Source organism: Hemiscyllium ocellatum, chromosome 45 (assembly GCF_020745735.1).
Source record: "Hemiscyllium ocellatum isolate sHemOce1 chromosome 45, sHemOce1.pat.X.cur, whole genome shotgun sequence".
NCBI lineage: Eukaryota > Metazoa > Chordata > Chondrichthyes > Orectolobiformes > Hemiscylliidae > Hemiscyllium > Hemiscyllium ocellatum.
Genome location: NC_083445.1, coordinates 5,199,545 through 5,217,340, shown reverse-complemented (window position 1 = coordinate 5,217,340; position 17,796 = coordinate 5,199,545). Strand labels below are relative to the sequence as shown.

At 42.8% G+C, this 17,796-nt stretch overlaps 2 protein-coding genes across 2 annotated transcripts in view; one reads left to right on the top strand and one right to left on the bottom strand.

The window, feature by feature from the left end:
* The window catches only part of ubl5 (ubiquitin like 5), a 76,391-nt gene that overhangs the window by 47,378 nt on the left and 11,217 nt on the right, over positions 1-17,796 (top strand). The gene's annotated exons all lie outside the window — the stretch shown is intronic.
* pin1 (peptidylprolyl cis/trans isomerase, NIMA-interacting 1) lies at positions 4,066-10,675 on the bottom strand. Its single transcript, XM_060854946.1, has 3 exons — positions 10,450-10,675; positions 7,381-7,491; positions 4,066-5,180 (listed from the first exon to the last, which is right to left on the bottom strand). The coding sequence occupies exons 1-3, from the start codon at positions 10,673-10,675 to the stop codon at positions 5,071-5,073; spliced, it is 447 nt and encodes a 148-aa protein (XP_060710929.1). The 3' UTR covers positions 4,066-5,070.

The window sequence follows — 17,796 nt, the reverse complement described above, 5'->3', positions numbered from 1 at the left end:
AATCGATCGACATAGGAGCAAATGTAGCCCATTCAGCCTGTCACGTTTACTCCACTGTTCAATGAGATCATGGTTGATCTGATACCCCTCTACTCCATTTTCCTGCCTTTTCCCCATAACTCATGTTCCTGTTCCTGATTAAAATTCTCCCTCTCACACTTGGAACATACTTAATAACCCAGCCTTGCTAGTCCTCTGCACTAGAGAATTCCATACGACAGAGGGAGCTGGAATTAGGCCATTCAGCCCATTGGGTCTACTCCACCATACAATCATGGCTGATTGGTTTCTCACTTCACCACGTAACTCTTGATACTCAAGAATCTAACTATCTGTCTTAAATATACTCAATGACCTGCCCTCCGCAGCCTTCTGTGGCAATGAATTCCATAGATTCACCACTGTGTGGCTGAGGTTTCCCCTAATGTCTATTCTAAAAGGTCTCCTCTTTACTCTAAGGCTGAGCACCCCACCGCCCCACCCCCAATCCTTCTAGACTCCAGTGAGTACAGACCTAGAGTCCTCAAACTTTCCTTATAGATTAAGCCTTTCACTCCTGGGACCGTTCTTGTGAACCTCCTCTGAACACACTCCAGGGCCAATACATCCTGAGATATGGGGCCTAAAATTGTGCACAATACTCCAAATGTGGTCTGACCAGAGCCTTATCAACCCTCAGAAGTACACCCCTGCTTTTATATTCAAGTCCTCTCAAAATAAATGCCATCATTGCATTTGCCTTCCTAATTACTGACTCAACCTACAAGTTTACCTTGAGAGAATCCTGGACTAGAACTCCCAAGTCTCTTTGCACTTCAGAATTCCCAATTTTCTTCCCATTGAGAAAACAATCTATGCCTTTATTCTTCTGACCAATATGCATGAACACATCCTTTCCCACATTGTATTCCATCTGCCACTTCTTTGTCCAATCTCCCAAACTGTCCAAATCCTTCCGCTGCTTCTCCACCTCCTCAATGCGACCTGTCCCTCTACCAGTCTTTGTATCATCTGCAAAGATGGCCAGAATGCCCTCAGTTCTGGGTGCAACACAATGGGTGCAGGGTGGGATTTCTGCGTGCTCTGAGCTTCTGTGTGCCAGAGGTGTTTAGGAAGTAGCAGCAGCTACAGAGGTATTTGGGAGGACAGTAAGAGATGGCAAGAGGAGTGTTTGGTTGGGAGTAGGAGAATGGAGATAGCAACTGCAAGATGTTTGGGGGTGGGGGGGGGGGGGTGGGAGAGCTGAAAAAAAAAAGGGAGAGTTCAGGGTAAAGGAGGCAGGAAAAAAAGTATGTGGTGGAAGGAGGATGCAGCAAGAGGGATATTGGAGGGCAAAATAAATTTGCAGGAGGGGTTGGAGGACAAAGGAATCTCTCAGGAGGGATATGGGAAGATAAAGACCTTGCAAGCAGGGTGTGCAGGGGAGGGGAGAATCTGCAAAAGGAGAGAACATTTTAAACTTGTTAATGAAGTAAAACTTAAGGAATTTTTCTTTATCTCAAGAGGTGTGGGTGTCATTGGCTGGGTCTGCATTTATTACCCATTCGTAGATGCCCTTGAGAAGGCAGTAGTGAGTTGCCATCTTGAATCACTGCAGTCCATGGCGAATCGCTGTTAGGGAGCAAGTCCCAGGATTTTGACTCAGCGTCACTGACGAAACAGTGATATATTTCTAAGTCAGGACAGGTGAGCCACTTGGAGGGGAACATGCGGTGGTTTTCAGAGAAGAAAATAGTCATGGGTTTGGAAGGTGCTGTCTAAGGATCGTTGGTGAGTTCCTGCAGTGTATCTTGTAGATAGTACACGCAGCTGCTACTGAGCATCAGTAGTGGAGGGATTGAATGTTGGAGGATGTGGTGCCATTCAAGCAGGTTGCTTTATCCTCGATGGTTGTCAAGCTTCCTGAGTGTTGTTGGGGAGTCAGGCTTTGGGTATTCAGGTGGTGAGTTACTCACTGCAATATGGTATCAGGTAGAGCTTTAAGACTCAAATCTCCCAATGTGTACACTGTCAATGAGTTGAGGTGAAGGCTTGCACATGGCACAGAGGCTAATCCACAAGATGGACCACTATCATATACGCAATGGGATTGTATACTTCTTTCAGAATAATGCCAACTGCTTGGGTTCAACACCTATTCTGCTTAATCTGGGCTTATGACCAGCCTCTTGCCCTGTCTGAAAATGGATAGCAATGGAAAACCAACACTGGCCAAAGTTGCCAAGGACAAAGCAGCTCAGGGTGAAGCATTAACAGAAAGTGAGTCAAGAACCTAACTTCAGCTGCAGTGCATTGAATTAAATGGAGTCTACATGGGCAAGGTATTGATGGGTTGATCAAAGCTATAACAGCCCTCCCCTTCATTATTTTAATGTAAATGCCCTACTGCCCACTCCAATAAATGGGAATATTTAAATGGTAACTAGGAGGAAACAGCGTAGTAAAAGTACTGAAGCACATTCTCTTGCTGGCTAGGCCCAAGTGTAATACAAAACGGTCACTACACTTACTCTTTTAGAACAAAATGACAAAAGTGACCAAGCTCACCAAATCATTATTGCAACTCTAATTTCACCAACTTTGTATTTTTCAGTTTTTCTTCCCCCAACACTATTGTTCTTTTATAAGCATTAGGATTTTCATCTTAATCTTTCATGAGCTATAGATGTCAGTGAAAAGACCAGTATCTGTGGCACATCTCTATTTGTCACTGTCCATAAGACATAGGAGTGGAAGTAAGACCATTCGGCCCATTGAGTCCACTCCGCCTTTCAACCATGACTGATGGGCATTTCAACTCCACTTACCAGCATTCTCCTCGTAGCCCTGAATTCCTTGTGACATCAAGAATTTATCAATCTCTGCCTTGAAGACACTTAGCGTCCCGGCCTCCACTGCACTCTGCGGCAATGAATTCCACAGGCCCACCACTCTCTGGCTGAAGAAATGTCTCCACATTTCTGTTCTGAATTGACTCCCTCTAATTCTAAGGCTGTGTCCACAGGTCCTAGTCTCCTCGCCTATCGGAAACAATTGCCTAGCCATGTATTATTTTGTATGTCTCTATTAAGTCTCCCCTTAACCTTCTAAACTCCAGTGAATGCAATCCCAGGATCCTCAGCTGTTCCTCGTATGTTAGACCTACCATTTCAGGGATCATCCGTGTGAATCTCCACTGGACACGTTCCAGTGCCAGTATGTCCTTCCTGAGGTGTGGGGTCCAAAACTGGACACAGTACTCCACGTGGTGCCTAACCAGAGCTTTATAAAGTCTCAGTAGCACAATGGTGCTTTTATATTCCAACCCTCTTGAGATAAATGACAACATTGCATTCGCTTTCTTAATCACGGACTCAACCTGCATGTTTACCTTTAGAGAATCCTCGACTAGCACTCCCAGATCCCTTTGTACTTTGGCTTTACGAATTTTTTCACCACTTAGAAAGTAGCCTATGCTTTTATTCTTTTTTCCAAATTGTCCTGAGTGGTTGTCACATCATTTCAAATGGTTAAGACTGAACCACATTGCAATGGGTCTGGAGTTAGACCTAGGCCAACCCAGGTAAAACTGGAGATTTTCTTCCCCAAAGGCATTCAGTGAACCAGATGGGTTTTACAATAATCATGACAGCTCGGTGGTCAGTACGAAGACGAGTTTTGAGTGGTGGATGTTATTAATTGAATGTTTCAGAATGCCACCAACAGCTGTGGTGGGATGTGAACCAAAGATTCCCCCCCACCACCTCTCCCCCGTACCATTAGCCTGGGTATCTGGGCTAATTACTCCGACACCGTTTCCCCAACTATATTGGTGACCCCAATATGGAGGATATCACAGCTCATAGTGATATTGCCCTTGTATGAAATGCCAGCTGAGGCAAAGTGCGTCAGGGACCAGTGAGCAGAAGTCAAAAAAAATGGAGAGGCTTCACGTGCTCCTCCTTCAGGAATACTGAAATCCGACTCTAATGCACTTGCCATTGGCCATTGGCCATTCATAACTACCTCAGACAGAAAACAGCATAAACAGCTGCTTCAAACAACAAATTGAAAACTCAAGCTGTGTTGTGGAGAATCTCTTTAATATTTTGAATTAAAGCCAGACAAATAATAACCTTACATTTCCCATAACCTCAGTTTCTTTTTGCAGTTGAGCGCACCTTCAATGCGCTTTGAACTGTTGAAAAGAAATAAAGACAAGGATACCAGCTGGAAGGAACCATAAGCAACAGAAATGAATAAAGTTATTCAGTTCATATTTTCTCACCAGTAGTTCAGATCTTGACAATTACGTCTCAGGGTTGTGTTTCCAGCAGTACCTTGTGGAAGGAATGGTCAGTGGAAAAATGCACTTACAAAGAGAACTGCTGTCAAACAGGTGACTTGAAATGGCTACAAGACCAGCAGAACTGTTGGGAATCAAAGAGCCAACCAAAACTTAGGGTGATCTAAAACACTCCCTACATGCTGAGGGCTTGTGCATTTTTCTGGAGGTGATGGAGGGCACTGCTGCTAACTACCAACCAAACTGTTTAATGAATGCTACTGCCACCATAAGATTTCAAACAGTTATACAATCAAACAGCTTGTGTATTAGTGCAATCTGATCACAAGTCAAGCAATGCTGCATGAAGATCTGAAATGATAATCTATCCCAAAATTTCTCTGCATTGGGAAAATAAACAAATTTTGTGGAATTATGCCTGCGTTACTCCAATATAATTCAAACAGTCTCTTTTAACACAATGCATGGCAGAAGCGCTACAACAGTGTAAAAGCAATTACTGCTCAGTCTGGCACTAACTGCATGTCATCCTATACACTGAACCAACAGTTGAGTTGTTGTGAAGAGACAGTGATATTTTAAACGTTCTGTTTCTATAACTATTAAGACCAGTTCTTTCCCTCTGTCTTAAGTGCCTGCAAGAGCGTTGGACAACGGCTAAAGACAAAGTTATTAAATACTGGGGAGAACAAGATATTTATTAGAATGTGACATGAGTGGTTTTCACCAGGGTCTTCAATAGTGGCTGTTATTCACTTTGCAAAGACAAAACAAAAAGAGGCACTTTAAGCAGTACGGAGGATGATATGAATACCAGAATCTGTAAATACTGGGTTACTCATCTCTCCAATTTTCAGGGAGTATGTGGCTTCTTCAAAAGGTCTCTGCATTTGGCCTGTAATGCAAGCAAAGACAATAAAACCAATGCAGTAGAGACAATGCATGCCCTTTTCCAGCTGTGAGCCTTTCATATTAAAAAATACAGACACAGCAAGGTCTAAGACAGTGCTTCCCAAACTTACTCATTCTGTGGCCCCATTTCAAGGCTTGAAAATTGTCACAACCCCTCAGTGAGATGGTCTGGAGAGTAAGACAAGTGTTGTAAATTGGTCAGAGCTCACAGTGACAATTACTGCCTCACAGCTTGTAACCTCCACTTAAGAAGCCCTGTTCCAAAGGTCTGCAAAAGCATCCTTACCTGTATGAAAGCAATGTGCTTTCTCTCAAACATAACAATATAAACTGGAAGAAAGTGAGGATTGCAGATGCTGGAGATCAGAATCGAGAGTTTGGTGCTGGAAAAGCACAGCAGGTCAGGCAGTACCCGAGCAGCCGAATCGACATTTCAGGCATGATTCCTGATGAAGGGCTTATGCCCAAACTGTCAATTCTCCTGATCGTCGGATGCTGCCTGACCTGCTGTGCTTTTGCAGCACCACACTCTCGATAACAATATAAACAGTCAAGTTTGCTTAAGGTGGCAAACTTAAAGAAGTGCAGATATCTTGGCAGGTTATAGGGCTGGGAGAGATGGCAGAGGTAGGAGTCAATGAGGCTAGTAGAGGCTTAGAAACAATGACAATTTTAAAACTGAGGTGCTACTTAATTGAGAGCCAACTTAGGTTAGCTGAGGACAGAATTATGACAATAAGACTGCCCATTTCCACCTCTATAGGAAGTACAGGTTCTGTTATAATTGAAGCTTACCTCATGGTCAAATGCGACACAAAGACTGTGTGAGCACTCTGACTCAAATGTGATTGGCTGGGAGAGAGATAGTCAGCAACCAGGAAACATGGGTTTGTGGGGGAGAACAAAGACATTGACTTTATTCTTCCCAATACTGGATGGGATACAATTGCTGCTTATCCACTATTGGACAGCAGGTCAGGTGCCTGACCAGTTAATAATGTGGAGTAGCTGAAAAGTAATGGTGTGCAACAATACTATTGTGAAGCTGTAGACTTTCCAACTGCTCCTAACCGATTGGAGGGGGAGGGGGAGGGGGAGGGGGAAGAGGGAAGATGAGGAAAGGGGGCGAGGCAGAGAACTAGAAGCAATTTCAACCAGACAGCACAGGGTAGAAAGGTAGTGCTGTGGGGGAGAAGTATGCATTGTGTATGGATGGGAGGGACAGTGGGGGGAATGTTGGGCAAAGAAACGGCATGAAATAAGTTTAACTGCTCCAACTACCAAAGGCATAAATTGGTTGGGCCAACATAAACTCAAAATACTAACATACACTCGTTTTACACTTCTAGAGTCCTCATTGAAAATATCCCTGATGCTTTTGCCTGCATCACAGCTATACGTGTATTATGAAAGAAAATAGATATATAGGATGCACACACTCTGGGAAGACTTTTTCCAAGCAGAGGGTGGTCCTTGAATGGAATGAGCTGCCAGAGGGAGTGATCGAGGCTGGTACAAATACAACATTTAAAAGGCACCAGGATTGGGTATATGAATAGGAAGGAGTTAAAGGGATTTGAGCTAAATGCTGGGACTTGATTATCTGGTCGGCATGGAAGAGTTGGAACTAAGAGGGTATTTCCATGCTGTACAACTCTATGACTCAAAGGACCAAGTTTGTTCATGATACTGGAACAGCGCACTGGAAGTTGCCAAGAGTGGAGAAGAGCAAAAAAAAAGCAGTAATTCAATCTGTCTAGACTAAATAGCCCACAGATTCTTCAAAAGTGCCATCTTAATAAAGCTCCAAGAGGCTGGCTGCAATAACTTTCTTTTACTTTAAAACTCTATTTATTAAAGAAAAGCTAGCAGCCAGTTTGTTCGAAATTCAGTGACACAAAGTAATCATTGTGTTGGTGCTGGAAAAAAGAGGGGTTTCGACTATTCAGGACAGGAGGTCGAGGGCTGCTAACTACATGCAATCATATTGGAGAAAACACCCTCCTTGAATTTGATGCTCCTGAATTGGAATCTATCATTATCAGATTATTATCGTAGTCATGCTGGGACAATACAGAACACTTAACCCACCGGAGGCTGCTTAACAATACAATTGAAAAGAAATTTTTTTTAAAACAAAAGATAGCCCAGCTTTATTAATGATGGAATGGATGATATCTTACCTTTGCCAAAATAGCCCAGATCACCCCCTTCCTTTGCTGAGCTGCAATCACTGTATTTCGATGCTAAGTGTTCAAATGTTGCATCTCCAGATTTGATCATTTGGATATATTCTGAAGAAAGAGGGGTTAACAATAGGTTACAAACTGGGTTAACATTTTCTGGATGCATACAGACCATGTGACTTTAACCAGTTAAGATCACGTAGGCAACTTATAAAGACAAATCACTTAAATGTCTGACAGTTTAAGTGTCAGTTAAATGTCATCCTTGCTGTAATTGAGATGAGAGGGGAATTAATTAACTTTTAACCTGAATATAATTCTTACTCCAAAGTATCATCTCCATGCCCTAAAATAGGTTGAAAGGTTGGAATAATAATATTTATGGAAAGCACCGAAGGTAACTGAATTGGAACGAGCAACTTGTAAAGAAAGAAATGTAGGCACATAATTACTGCATGTTGTATCCCTATATCCACAATCAGGCTTCAGGAATTCTTTCTTAAACCCAAGGTCCGATGGTGCAGAACATCAATATGTAATCTGATAGTGACTTTGTACACGATACTAACTCAAATAAGGAGATACGGGCGACCATCGTATCCACGGAATCATTTTCTGCAGTCTGAACATATTATAGGGAACATTCTAGAAGTGGGGGCTGTTGGGGAGGTAAAATTTCCCATTGAAATGAATGGGTTTGCTCAATTCGCGGTTTCAGGCTTCTGCGGTAGGCCTTGGAATGTATCCCCTGTGGGTACGGGGGGACTACCGTATGTGGAAACTCCAGTGGAGATACAAGCCCATTAATGTTAGGTACATCAGTCAGAGGGAGATTGATCTGGGTGGGTTGCTCTTTGGAGGGTTGGTGTGGACTTGTTGGGCCAAATGGCCTGTTTCCACACTGTAGGGAATCTAAAACAAAATCTCTCAAGTTTCACGTTGACAGATGGCACGCCCACATTACTGCATACCTTGCCATGAACTCAACATCTATCACAAGCAGTATTTCATTTGTAAGTGCCCAGTTTGCACACTACAGTCCTTCCACACAGTACTGCTGAAATCAACAACTTGGACATGTGAGAAGCTAACACCATCTCACACTATGCCAGTTCACGCGCACTCAAATGTCCCATCATACACCATCTATTCAACCTCCACCAACTCATTCAGAAAGGTGATTACATATTTTGAGTTAAACCTAAAGTGTTCTGTACAGTAAGAACAGAATTCCTGGAAACAGAGATCAGGCAGCAAGTGACAACAGAGATTACAAATAAAAATATTCGCTAAAGATAGACCTAGATTCTGATGAAAGAATAAAATGTCAGAGCCCAACATTTCTCCAAATATTCTGATATTAAATTATGCATTTCTAACTTGCTTCTATATGTATGATCCACAAAAATATTTTCTTCCCCACCAATTTACATTTGGGTTTATGCTATGCCAAAGTTACCAGTAGCTGTGCAAGGCAGAAATAAACATCTCAGCATGTCAGATCTTTAAAGTAACATTGGTACAAACTAGACATTCTTTTAGGTCTGTAATGTTTAACCAATTCCAGTACAAAGTCTCCTCTGTGATAGCAAAACAGAAGAAAAACAGACAGTTCTCAATCACCAAGGCAATACAAATCCCGCCATCCCAATGTTTCACCTAGAATCACGTGCAGCAAGTTCCTTACCTCACTAGAACTGACATACTGGAGGGTCTTGCAAATACCAAGTTTTACCGAGGACAGGGGTTAAGGGCAATTAGATGATCAATCATCCCTAAGAACTTGCACATACCTTCCTTGTGCCTAGTTGCAGAGTAACACTGATACATTAAGGGTAGCTCTCTCAACCATCTTGGGCCAGTGGACTTGAGAATAACCCAAAAGTGGAGATTATGCATTATATTTAAAATAAGGAATTCACATGCAATTACAGTCACTATTACAATTTGTTTGCAACTTGGTGCACTAATAAATATACTATCTTGAAGTAAACAAAAATCAAAATTCAAAATTAGTTTAAATCTTTGATTTATGTTATACTTTCATGGGGCAGTGACATGAATGGTAAGGCCAGCATTTGTTGCTAATCCCTCTTTGCACTCGGATGGAATGACTTGCTAAGCTACTTCAGGCATTAGTTCTGTACATTGATGTGGACGCAGAGTCGCATGTAAGCCAGACCAGTTATGGATAACAGATTTCCTTCGCTAAAAAAGCACATTAATGAATCGAAAAGGTTTTTACAACAATCCAATGATAGTTGTCATGATCACCATTATAGGGTGTTGCTTTTAATCTCAGTTTTATTGAGTTTAGTTTCCTTCAACTCTCACTTTGTGATCTGAACCCCTGTTGTGAGAGCAATCAGCCTTCACCTCTGAAATACTAGCCCATTGACATTTCCACAAAAATTGTCTTTGTTATAAAAACTCAAAAAACATTCTGAATTAAAACAAGCATGGTCGTGATTGGAACAAGGGCCAGGTGGATCTCTATGATATCCTTGATTGGGGTTGTTGACCTCAGACAATCAGGGGAACCTGGTGACAGATTAAAAAAAAAGAGGGATCTATTTTGATTTAGTCCCTGCCCTCCCCTTCACTGTTTTGATCACACAGCATTGCCCTTTGAAGTGAAGGGCACTGCTCGTCACAAACCACTTGGATGTCTTCCTAATCTTCCTGGTGGTGGAAACTGAATAAAGATTTGTGCACTTTGTGTCTCTCACCTGCACACACACATCATGGTGCTGGGGAAAAAATAAACACTACCGCAGTTAGGCAGTAATGTGGGGGTTAATAAAAAGGGGGAAAAAAAAAAGAAAAAAAAGAAAAAAAGAGGGAGATTCAGAAGGTCTCCTAGGTCTAGGGAGTGGCTTGGAACTGACTGGTCAGAGCCGAAGTACTGTGCACGTGTAAATAAAGGGGGACTTGGTCACAGGGATGCCGGTCTCTATGCAGCTATTTCAAACACATTTATGTTCTCCTCTTCTGTATCAGTAAGACATTTTAGAAGTACAAAGAGTCTTGTGTGTTTTTGGAAAGGTGCACGTGTCATCAATTTACCATTTAATGTCTCTAGTGCCTCCTCTTTGCTGCGTGTGATCTCCTCCTGCCTCCATGAAGAAGGTCTGCGTGACTGGTTGTGCTTCACTAACAGGTGGGAACAGCGAACTCGGTCAGGCTCACCAGAACTGTAATTCCCCCCAGCTTTTGGACGCTCCCATTGACTCCGATTAGTTGTATGATTGAAGAAGTAAATGCGACCTGCAAAAGAAACATTAAATGCCATCGGAGACATCAAGAACACACCTTGCAGAACCTGACTTAAATAGTTTCTCCTTCCTTACTCCACTCCTGAAGAAATGGGGAGAAGGATTCTGAAATCTCAGATGCAGTTCCATGGGTTGCTGCCACATCATTCACTTCCAAAATTCACGTTACAACAATTTGAATACTTACAATACAGCAATGACTACATTTTGAAAGAAATGCAAAAGCACCGCATTAGAAAAATAAGATTACAACTGGATTTTTAAAAGTTTATCAAAAGCAATGCAGCTAGATGAATGAACATTGGCCAAGACACAGTCCTGTTGCTAGAATTGACTGTCACAAGATGGCAGATGGAACATCATTCAATCATTTCAGCAAAGACATTTCCAACAGTGCACTCAATTTCAGCGTCAGCCTAGATATTGCAGTTACATTCTTATTCCAGAGCTTGAATTCCCAAATTTGGCTTTGACGAGATAGCGTTACCACTGTGCCCTGGCTAAAACCAAACAACGGACAAACCCAAAAACATGTTGAAAGAGAGCATTCAGCAGGGATGGATGCCATAGCTTATCTTGGAATATTCCATCATTTGCCATATGCATTCTGCTATAACATGCATTTCATTAATGCAAATTCACTATGACACGATTGATGAACTGGGAACACTTTCTATAGCGCAAACTTTTAAAGCGTGTATTGGTTATTACATGATTCTGGCCCCATTAGTTCAAGTAGTGCTACAATTATGTAATTTTCTTTTAACACAAGTGTTGCACAAGAATGGAACAACTACGTTGGAGCAGAACTGACTGTATATGCAATTACAGTATGGGAAATTGCACAGACAGCATTTGTGGCATCAAATCTTTGCAGCCATTTCTTCAAATTATTAAATATAAAAGCATAAAATTACAGAAACGACACACTATTACACAAAAACATAAGGAATTAATAATGCAGTGCTGCATCACTCAATGTTGCAGCATTGAGATATATTCATAAGATATTAAATATAAATGATACCTGCAGAAATCTACAGTCGTTGCTGATCAATAACTTATTTGGTGCCTACTTAAGCTGTTTTTTTTTCCTTTGCTGGTCTTGGAGATCATTCACAGAGAGGTCTGCTTCTATCCAGTGTAAAGCCTGCAGCCGCCGTACAGATCAACTGTAACCTAGATCCTGCAGCCATCACAGAACAATACTCAAACCTGACATAGAGCTTCCTTGACATGAGGAAGGAATTCCAGTTTCAATTGTTCAGGAATTTAGTACTATAGTCCTCTTATTCATAGGATCTTATTCTTCATTCTTAACAATTTGAACGATTAGACAATTTCATTTTTAGGACAAAACTTATTGTAGATCATTGGAAATTCTATATGGACTTTTAGTAAGGCAAGGGACAAAGGATCTCTTTTAGAAGATAATACTATTCTGACATCTCCTTTGCCTTCCTATAGTCACTAGACTGCAAGTAATCCTAATTAAATCAAAGACTTAAGTATTCAGCTAGGATGTGTTGCCGAAGTTGTTTACGTGCAGAGGTTTCTGGTACTTCATCGCAGGAAGCAATCTAGAGTGAGTGTTGCAATTAACAGTGAAGGCTGGACAGAACAAGTATATGTCCAGTTTGGAGCCCTGTGTTCACACTGCCATTTACAACTTACAGGGTGAATCTAAGAGACCACATCATGGACTCAGACTTCTGAAATATTACTGTTTTAGAACTTATGCTGTATGATTTATTCCAGCTATAGTCACTGCAATCCATGCGGCGCAGAGTCAAACACAGTGTGCTGTTAGGGAGGAAGTGCCAGGATTTCAGTTTTTAATAATTTTACCAATAAATTTGCATTAAAACAGACATCAATACAACTTGTCATTAGGTGGTACCTTCAACTTTCATGAACTATATTTTTAATTTTCACTGCATCGTCCAGACATTGTCATGCCTATTTTAGTACTTTTAAAAAGTGCTTTTCTCATGAATGAAAAAAAACCAGGAGCAGGAATCTTTGGCCCCTGCTCTGCCAGTGTAATCATGGTGATCTTCTCCATTCACAGCTTTTTCCTGATGTATCATCGTACCCCTTTATACATTTAGAGATCTAGCAATCTGAGTCTTGAACTCTCCCAATGACTGAGCCACCAAACCCTTTGGGGCAGGGAATTCCAAGGGATGCCACATTCCCTAAGAATCAGTCTGGACTGCACTACCTGGTCCTTCCCAGCAGCAACTTAATTCCATGCAAGTGTGAGAGACAAATCACCTTCCTTAGAGCGGTATTTTTGCAATTCCTTTGGTACTGATTCACAGGATGAGCATCACAAGCTGGACTCATATTTGTCTGTCCATCCCTAATTGCCCTTAAGGTGGTGGTAGTGGTTTATCACTACAGTCCCTGTATACAGGTGCAACCACAATACCGTTAGGGAGGAAGTGCCAGGATTTCAGTTTAGATTTACGTGTTCACTCCTCCCTGTTAAATGAAAGCTGGATTGCACAAAATTTCCACTTGTTAAACACGCAGACAACAAACTGGCACTACTGGGCACTTTTTAGATAAAAGCCACAAAGTAAGAAATGAGCAAACACAAAGGAACTAAAGTTCACATAACAAATCAAATCAATATTCCAACAAACACTATGAAATTATTCCACCATACCCATTACCATGCAATCTAAGAGCCCATGACAGTCTTAGAGAACAGATTATCAATGTACCTTGATGTTTTCACCCAAGGTCATGGGAAAGTGATACATAAATTTTAAAACCAATTATAAAGTCCTCAGCCAGGCTTATGACAAAAAGTCTATCAACAGATTATAGCAATAATACCAGGCATGTACTTCACAGCATCTTTCACAATGACAAAATTAAAATTTTTGATATATTTGACACAGTAAAGCTATTGGGGAGCTTGTTTCTAGCTTCCAGGTTGCAATTTCAGCTGCTTTAATAGACAATTCCCTGTGCTGTGAATCTGGCCATATAATCCAATATGGTTTTCCTGGGGACCATTTTAATACTCGTGGAGAATGAGTATTTTCATGCAGAGCCTAGACTCAAAGCTAATAAAACTCTGCTTCTGAAATGCATGCCCACTGAGTGAAGGAAGAGAAAGAGCACCTTACAATGTCAGGAAATACATCTTCCATATATACACTTTGTAATTTTAAAGTTACACTCTGGGCAAAGCAAAATAAATCTCAATGGCAACATCTTTATACTGCCTTAGCCTGAACTTGAACAACTGGAGACTTCTTGCCCAAGAAGAAAGACGCCAGTGAAGTTACGATCTGATTATAGTTGTCCATTAGTTGCAAAACACAACTATATTACATGAATTCAAATTAATATTCCAACCAGCTTTAAAAATATCTGGGCGAATAGCTGAAAAGATTAAAGAACAGAAATTGAAACCCATAAGACAGATGAGTGAACAGCCATGCACCATAATATTAAAGCAATAAATTCAAAATGCAAAAAGGCACATCCATCCATCACTCATTTATAGTTAAATGTGTTGAAATAATTAAAGCCAGGTTAAGATTGCAACTGCAATAGGCTGAGATTTTCATAATAATAGAATGTTCTGGAATACATTTGGGTCAGGCAGGACCCTGTGGAGAAACAGATAAGTTAATGTTTCAGGTCAGCTTTGAAAGAAAGATCATTATTGAAAAGTTCAATTGTTCTTCCTTTGTGATCTCCAGCATAAAAACAATTATTTCAAAGACTGTAAGATATCATTCAGCAATATCATCATTAACACTCATTATTTTATTCTCAGATGAAGGTCACAGGGCAGTTTCACTAACTAAGTGTAAGATCTAGCACTTTAGTACTTTCAATCATGAACTACGAGAAACATATCATAGGGGGCTACCTTATTTTGAATAATTCAAAAGATTGCAGGTACTTGGCAGCATCCACCTTCAGCAGGATCTTAAATGTACCAAATCTACCCCAGTGATTCAGCTAGAAAATTAACAACCATGCAGATGTGCCCATATTGCCAACCAGTGAGCATTCTTCTCAGACAGTATAATAGTTTTTTACAAGGTTTGTGAAGGTTTGTAGCTCAGGTTGACGTTTAGGATGAAGGTTTGATATCCAGATGTTTCATCACCTGGCTAGGTAACATCATCAGTGGCGACCTCCAAGTGAAGCGAAGCTGTTGTCTCCAGCTTTCTATTTATAGCTTTCTCCTGGATGGGGCTCCTGGGGTTTGTGGTGATGTCATTTCCTGTTTGTTTTCTGAGGGGTTGATAGATGGTATCTAGATCTATGTGTTTGTTTATAGCGTTGTGGTTGGAGTGCCAGGCCTCTAGGAATTCTCTGGCATGTCTTTGCTTAGCCTGCCCCAGGATAGATGTGTTGTCCCAGTTGAAATGGTGTTTTTTTTCATCCGTGTGTAGGGCTACGAGGGAGAGAGGGTCGTGTCTTTTTGTGGCTAGCTGGTGTTCATGTATCCTGGTGGCTAACTTTCTTCCTGTTTGTCCCACGTAGTGTTTGTGGCAGTCCTTGCATGGAATTTTGTAGATGACGTTGGTTTTGTCCATGGGTTGTACTGGGACTTTTAAGTTTGTTAGTTTTTGTTTGAGAGTGTTGGTGGGTTTGTGTGCTACTAGGATTCCGAGGGTCTTAGTAGTCTGGCTGTCATTTCTGAAACTTCTTTGATGTATGGTAAGGTGGTTAGGGTTTCTGGCTGTGTTTGGTCTGCTTGTCGTGGTTTGTTCTCGAGGAATCTGCGGACTATATTTTTTGAGTATCCGCAAGAAAATGAACAGGAAATGACATCACCACAAACCCCAGGAACCCCATCCAAGTCAAACATATAAATAGAAAGCAGGAGACATCAGCTTCGCTTCACTTGGAGGTCGTTGCTGATGATGTTACCTAGCCAGGTGTTTCATTACCTGGCTATCAAACCTACAGCTCAGCGAGTAAACCTACACTCTAAAGTATAATTGTTGCCTGTCCTTTACATTGTATTTCTCGCACACTGTCCTGATGAGTGCAAGTCAAAAAGCTTTCATAGAATATGCCTCTTTTCAGCAATACCCAAGTTCTGGACCATCAAACCACACAGTTCTGGGTAAGGTTGCAAATGTGTGGAACGGATGCATTTTCTGTTGTCTTCAAGGCCGAGTTAACTGAACAGGAAAGAAAAAAAAAGTAGACTTCCGCTTCCATGAAACCTACAAACAGAATGACAATTTTGGTTTTGGGAAGATGGGGGAAAAGGAAAGTAGCTTGGAAAAGAGATTTGGTCATATTCAACAACATAATGCTGATGAGACTTCAACTAAGGCAGATTAAATCAGAGTAAAGTTGTAGACAACCTTTTTCTTAAATTTTCACGGTCAGAGAAAGCCAGAATTCACAAAGAAGGGAGCAACTTCAATTTGTGTTCTGGGTAGTTGATAACAGAGTGGAAGAAGAGATAGTAGGGGGTTAGTCAGATTGGTTGCAAACACCTATTTCAGCATTCCCCTGTCTGACAAACATCTCATCTCTCAAGATTTCGAATGGTACATTATACATGACAACTTTTGAGTGGGTGGGTTGGAGGCATGAAATCACTTTGACTACATCCTTGTTGTCATAGTAACTGCAAAGCTTAAAAATATAAATGGAAAACTACAGCCAGAGAAATGTGGAAGGGAAGAAAACAAGACATCACAAGGCAGATCTAACGCAGAAAATGCTAGATGGAACCTGAACTCAGTTAAAAATTGTGAGGTGTTTGGTAGAGGATGACCATTTCCACAATTTGCAGAATCACTAACCAGGGATAACCAATTCAAGCAATCAGCAAAAGCATGATAAAAGTGGTAGCGCTTCCTAATGTTATGGTATGTTTAATTGTAGGAGAATTTACATAAAATATGGCTCGCACCTAGTGTTCGGAAAATCTCACAGCAGCATGAGTGATGGCACATAGAGTTACAGGAACGGATGGGGGAGGGAAGGGGACGAAAGGGAATAGAACAGTTGTGGGGGGCAAGAGGAGAAGATGGGGATGGTGGTGGTGGAGAGGGCGAGAAGAGAGGGAGGGGTTGCAAGAGGAGAGGTAGGGGCCGGTGGGGTGGGGGGGATTCGAGAGAAAAGGAGGTTGGGGTAGAGAGGAGGACAAATTGGGGAGGGGGGGGCAAGAGGAGAGGGAGGGGGATGGATGGGGGGGGCGTGAGAAGAGAGGGAGGGGACGGATGGGGGGGCACGAGAGGACAGGGAGGGGGACGGATGGGGGGGGCGCAAGAGGAGAGGGAGGGGGGACGGACGGGGGGGGGCGCGAGAGGAGAGGGAGGGGGGACGGACGGGGAGGCGAGAGGAGAGGGAGGGGGATGGATGGGGGGGGGGCGAGAGGAGGGGGACGGACGGGGGGCGAGAGGAGAGGGAGGGGGACGGACGGGGGGGCGAGAGGAGAGGGAGGGGGACGGACGGGGGGGCGAGAGGAGAGGGAGGGGGACGGACGGGGGGGGGGCGAGAGGAGAGGGAGGGGGACGGACAGGGGGGCGAGAGGAGAGGAAAGGGGATGGATGGGGGGGTGAGAGGAAAGGGAGGGGGACGTTTGGGGGGTGGACGAGAGGAGAGGGACGGGGATGTTTGGGGGGGTGGGTGAGAGGAGGATGGATAGGGGAGGGGAGAGGAGAGGGAGGGGTACGGATAGGGGGTGGGCGAGCGGAGACGGAGGGGGACGGATGGAGGGGTGCGAGAGGAGAGGGAGGGATACGATTGGGAGGGTGCGAGAGAAGAGGGAGGGGGGCGGTTCAGGGGAGGGGGAGATGGTTCAGGGAGGGGAGTGGAATGGAAGGGTGAACAGTTGGGGAGAGACGAGGAGAGAGAGGGGCAGGTGAGGGTAGACAGTTGGTGGAAAGAAGGAGGTAGTTTAGGAGAAAGGAGGAAGTGTAGGGGTAAGGAGGTAAGGGGGAACAGTTGGGGGACAGGAATGGTAGGGATGAGCAGTTGGGGGCAGGTGAGAGGGAGGGGAAAGGGAGTAGAACAGGAAATGTGGGGGTTGAGAGACAGCAGAATTGGGAGGGTGAGAAGAGAGGGGTGAGAAGGAGAGGGTGCGTGCAGGGTGGGGAGAGAGGGTGGGGAGAGAGGGAGTAGGGGGGAGGGC

Coding starts and splice junctions, on each gene's coding strand:
- pin1 (XM_060854946.1), bottom strand. CDS start 10,675: ATGGCATTTAATGTTTCTTTTGCAGGTCGCATTTACTTCTTCAATCAT. Junction 7,492..10,449: donor GGCACTAGAGACATTAAATG/GTAAATTGATGA, acceptor CTCTTTCTTCAG/AATATATCCAAATGATCAAA. Junction 5,181..7,380: donor TCTGGGCTATTTTGGCAAAG/GTAAGATATCAT, acceptor CTTGCATTACAG/GCCAAATGCAGAGACCTTTT.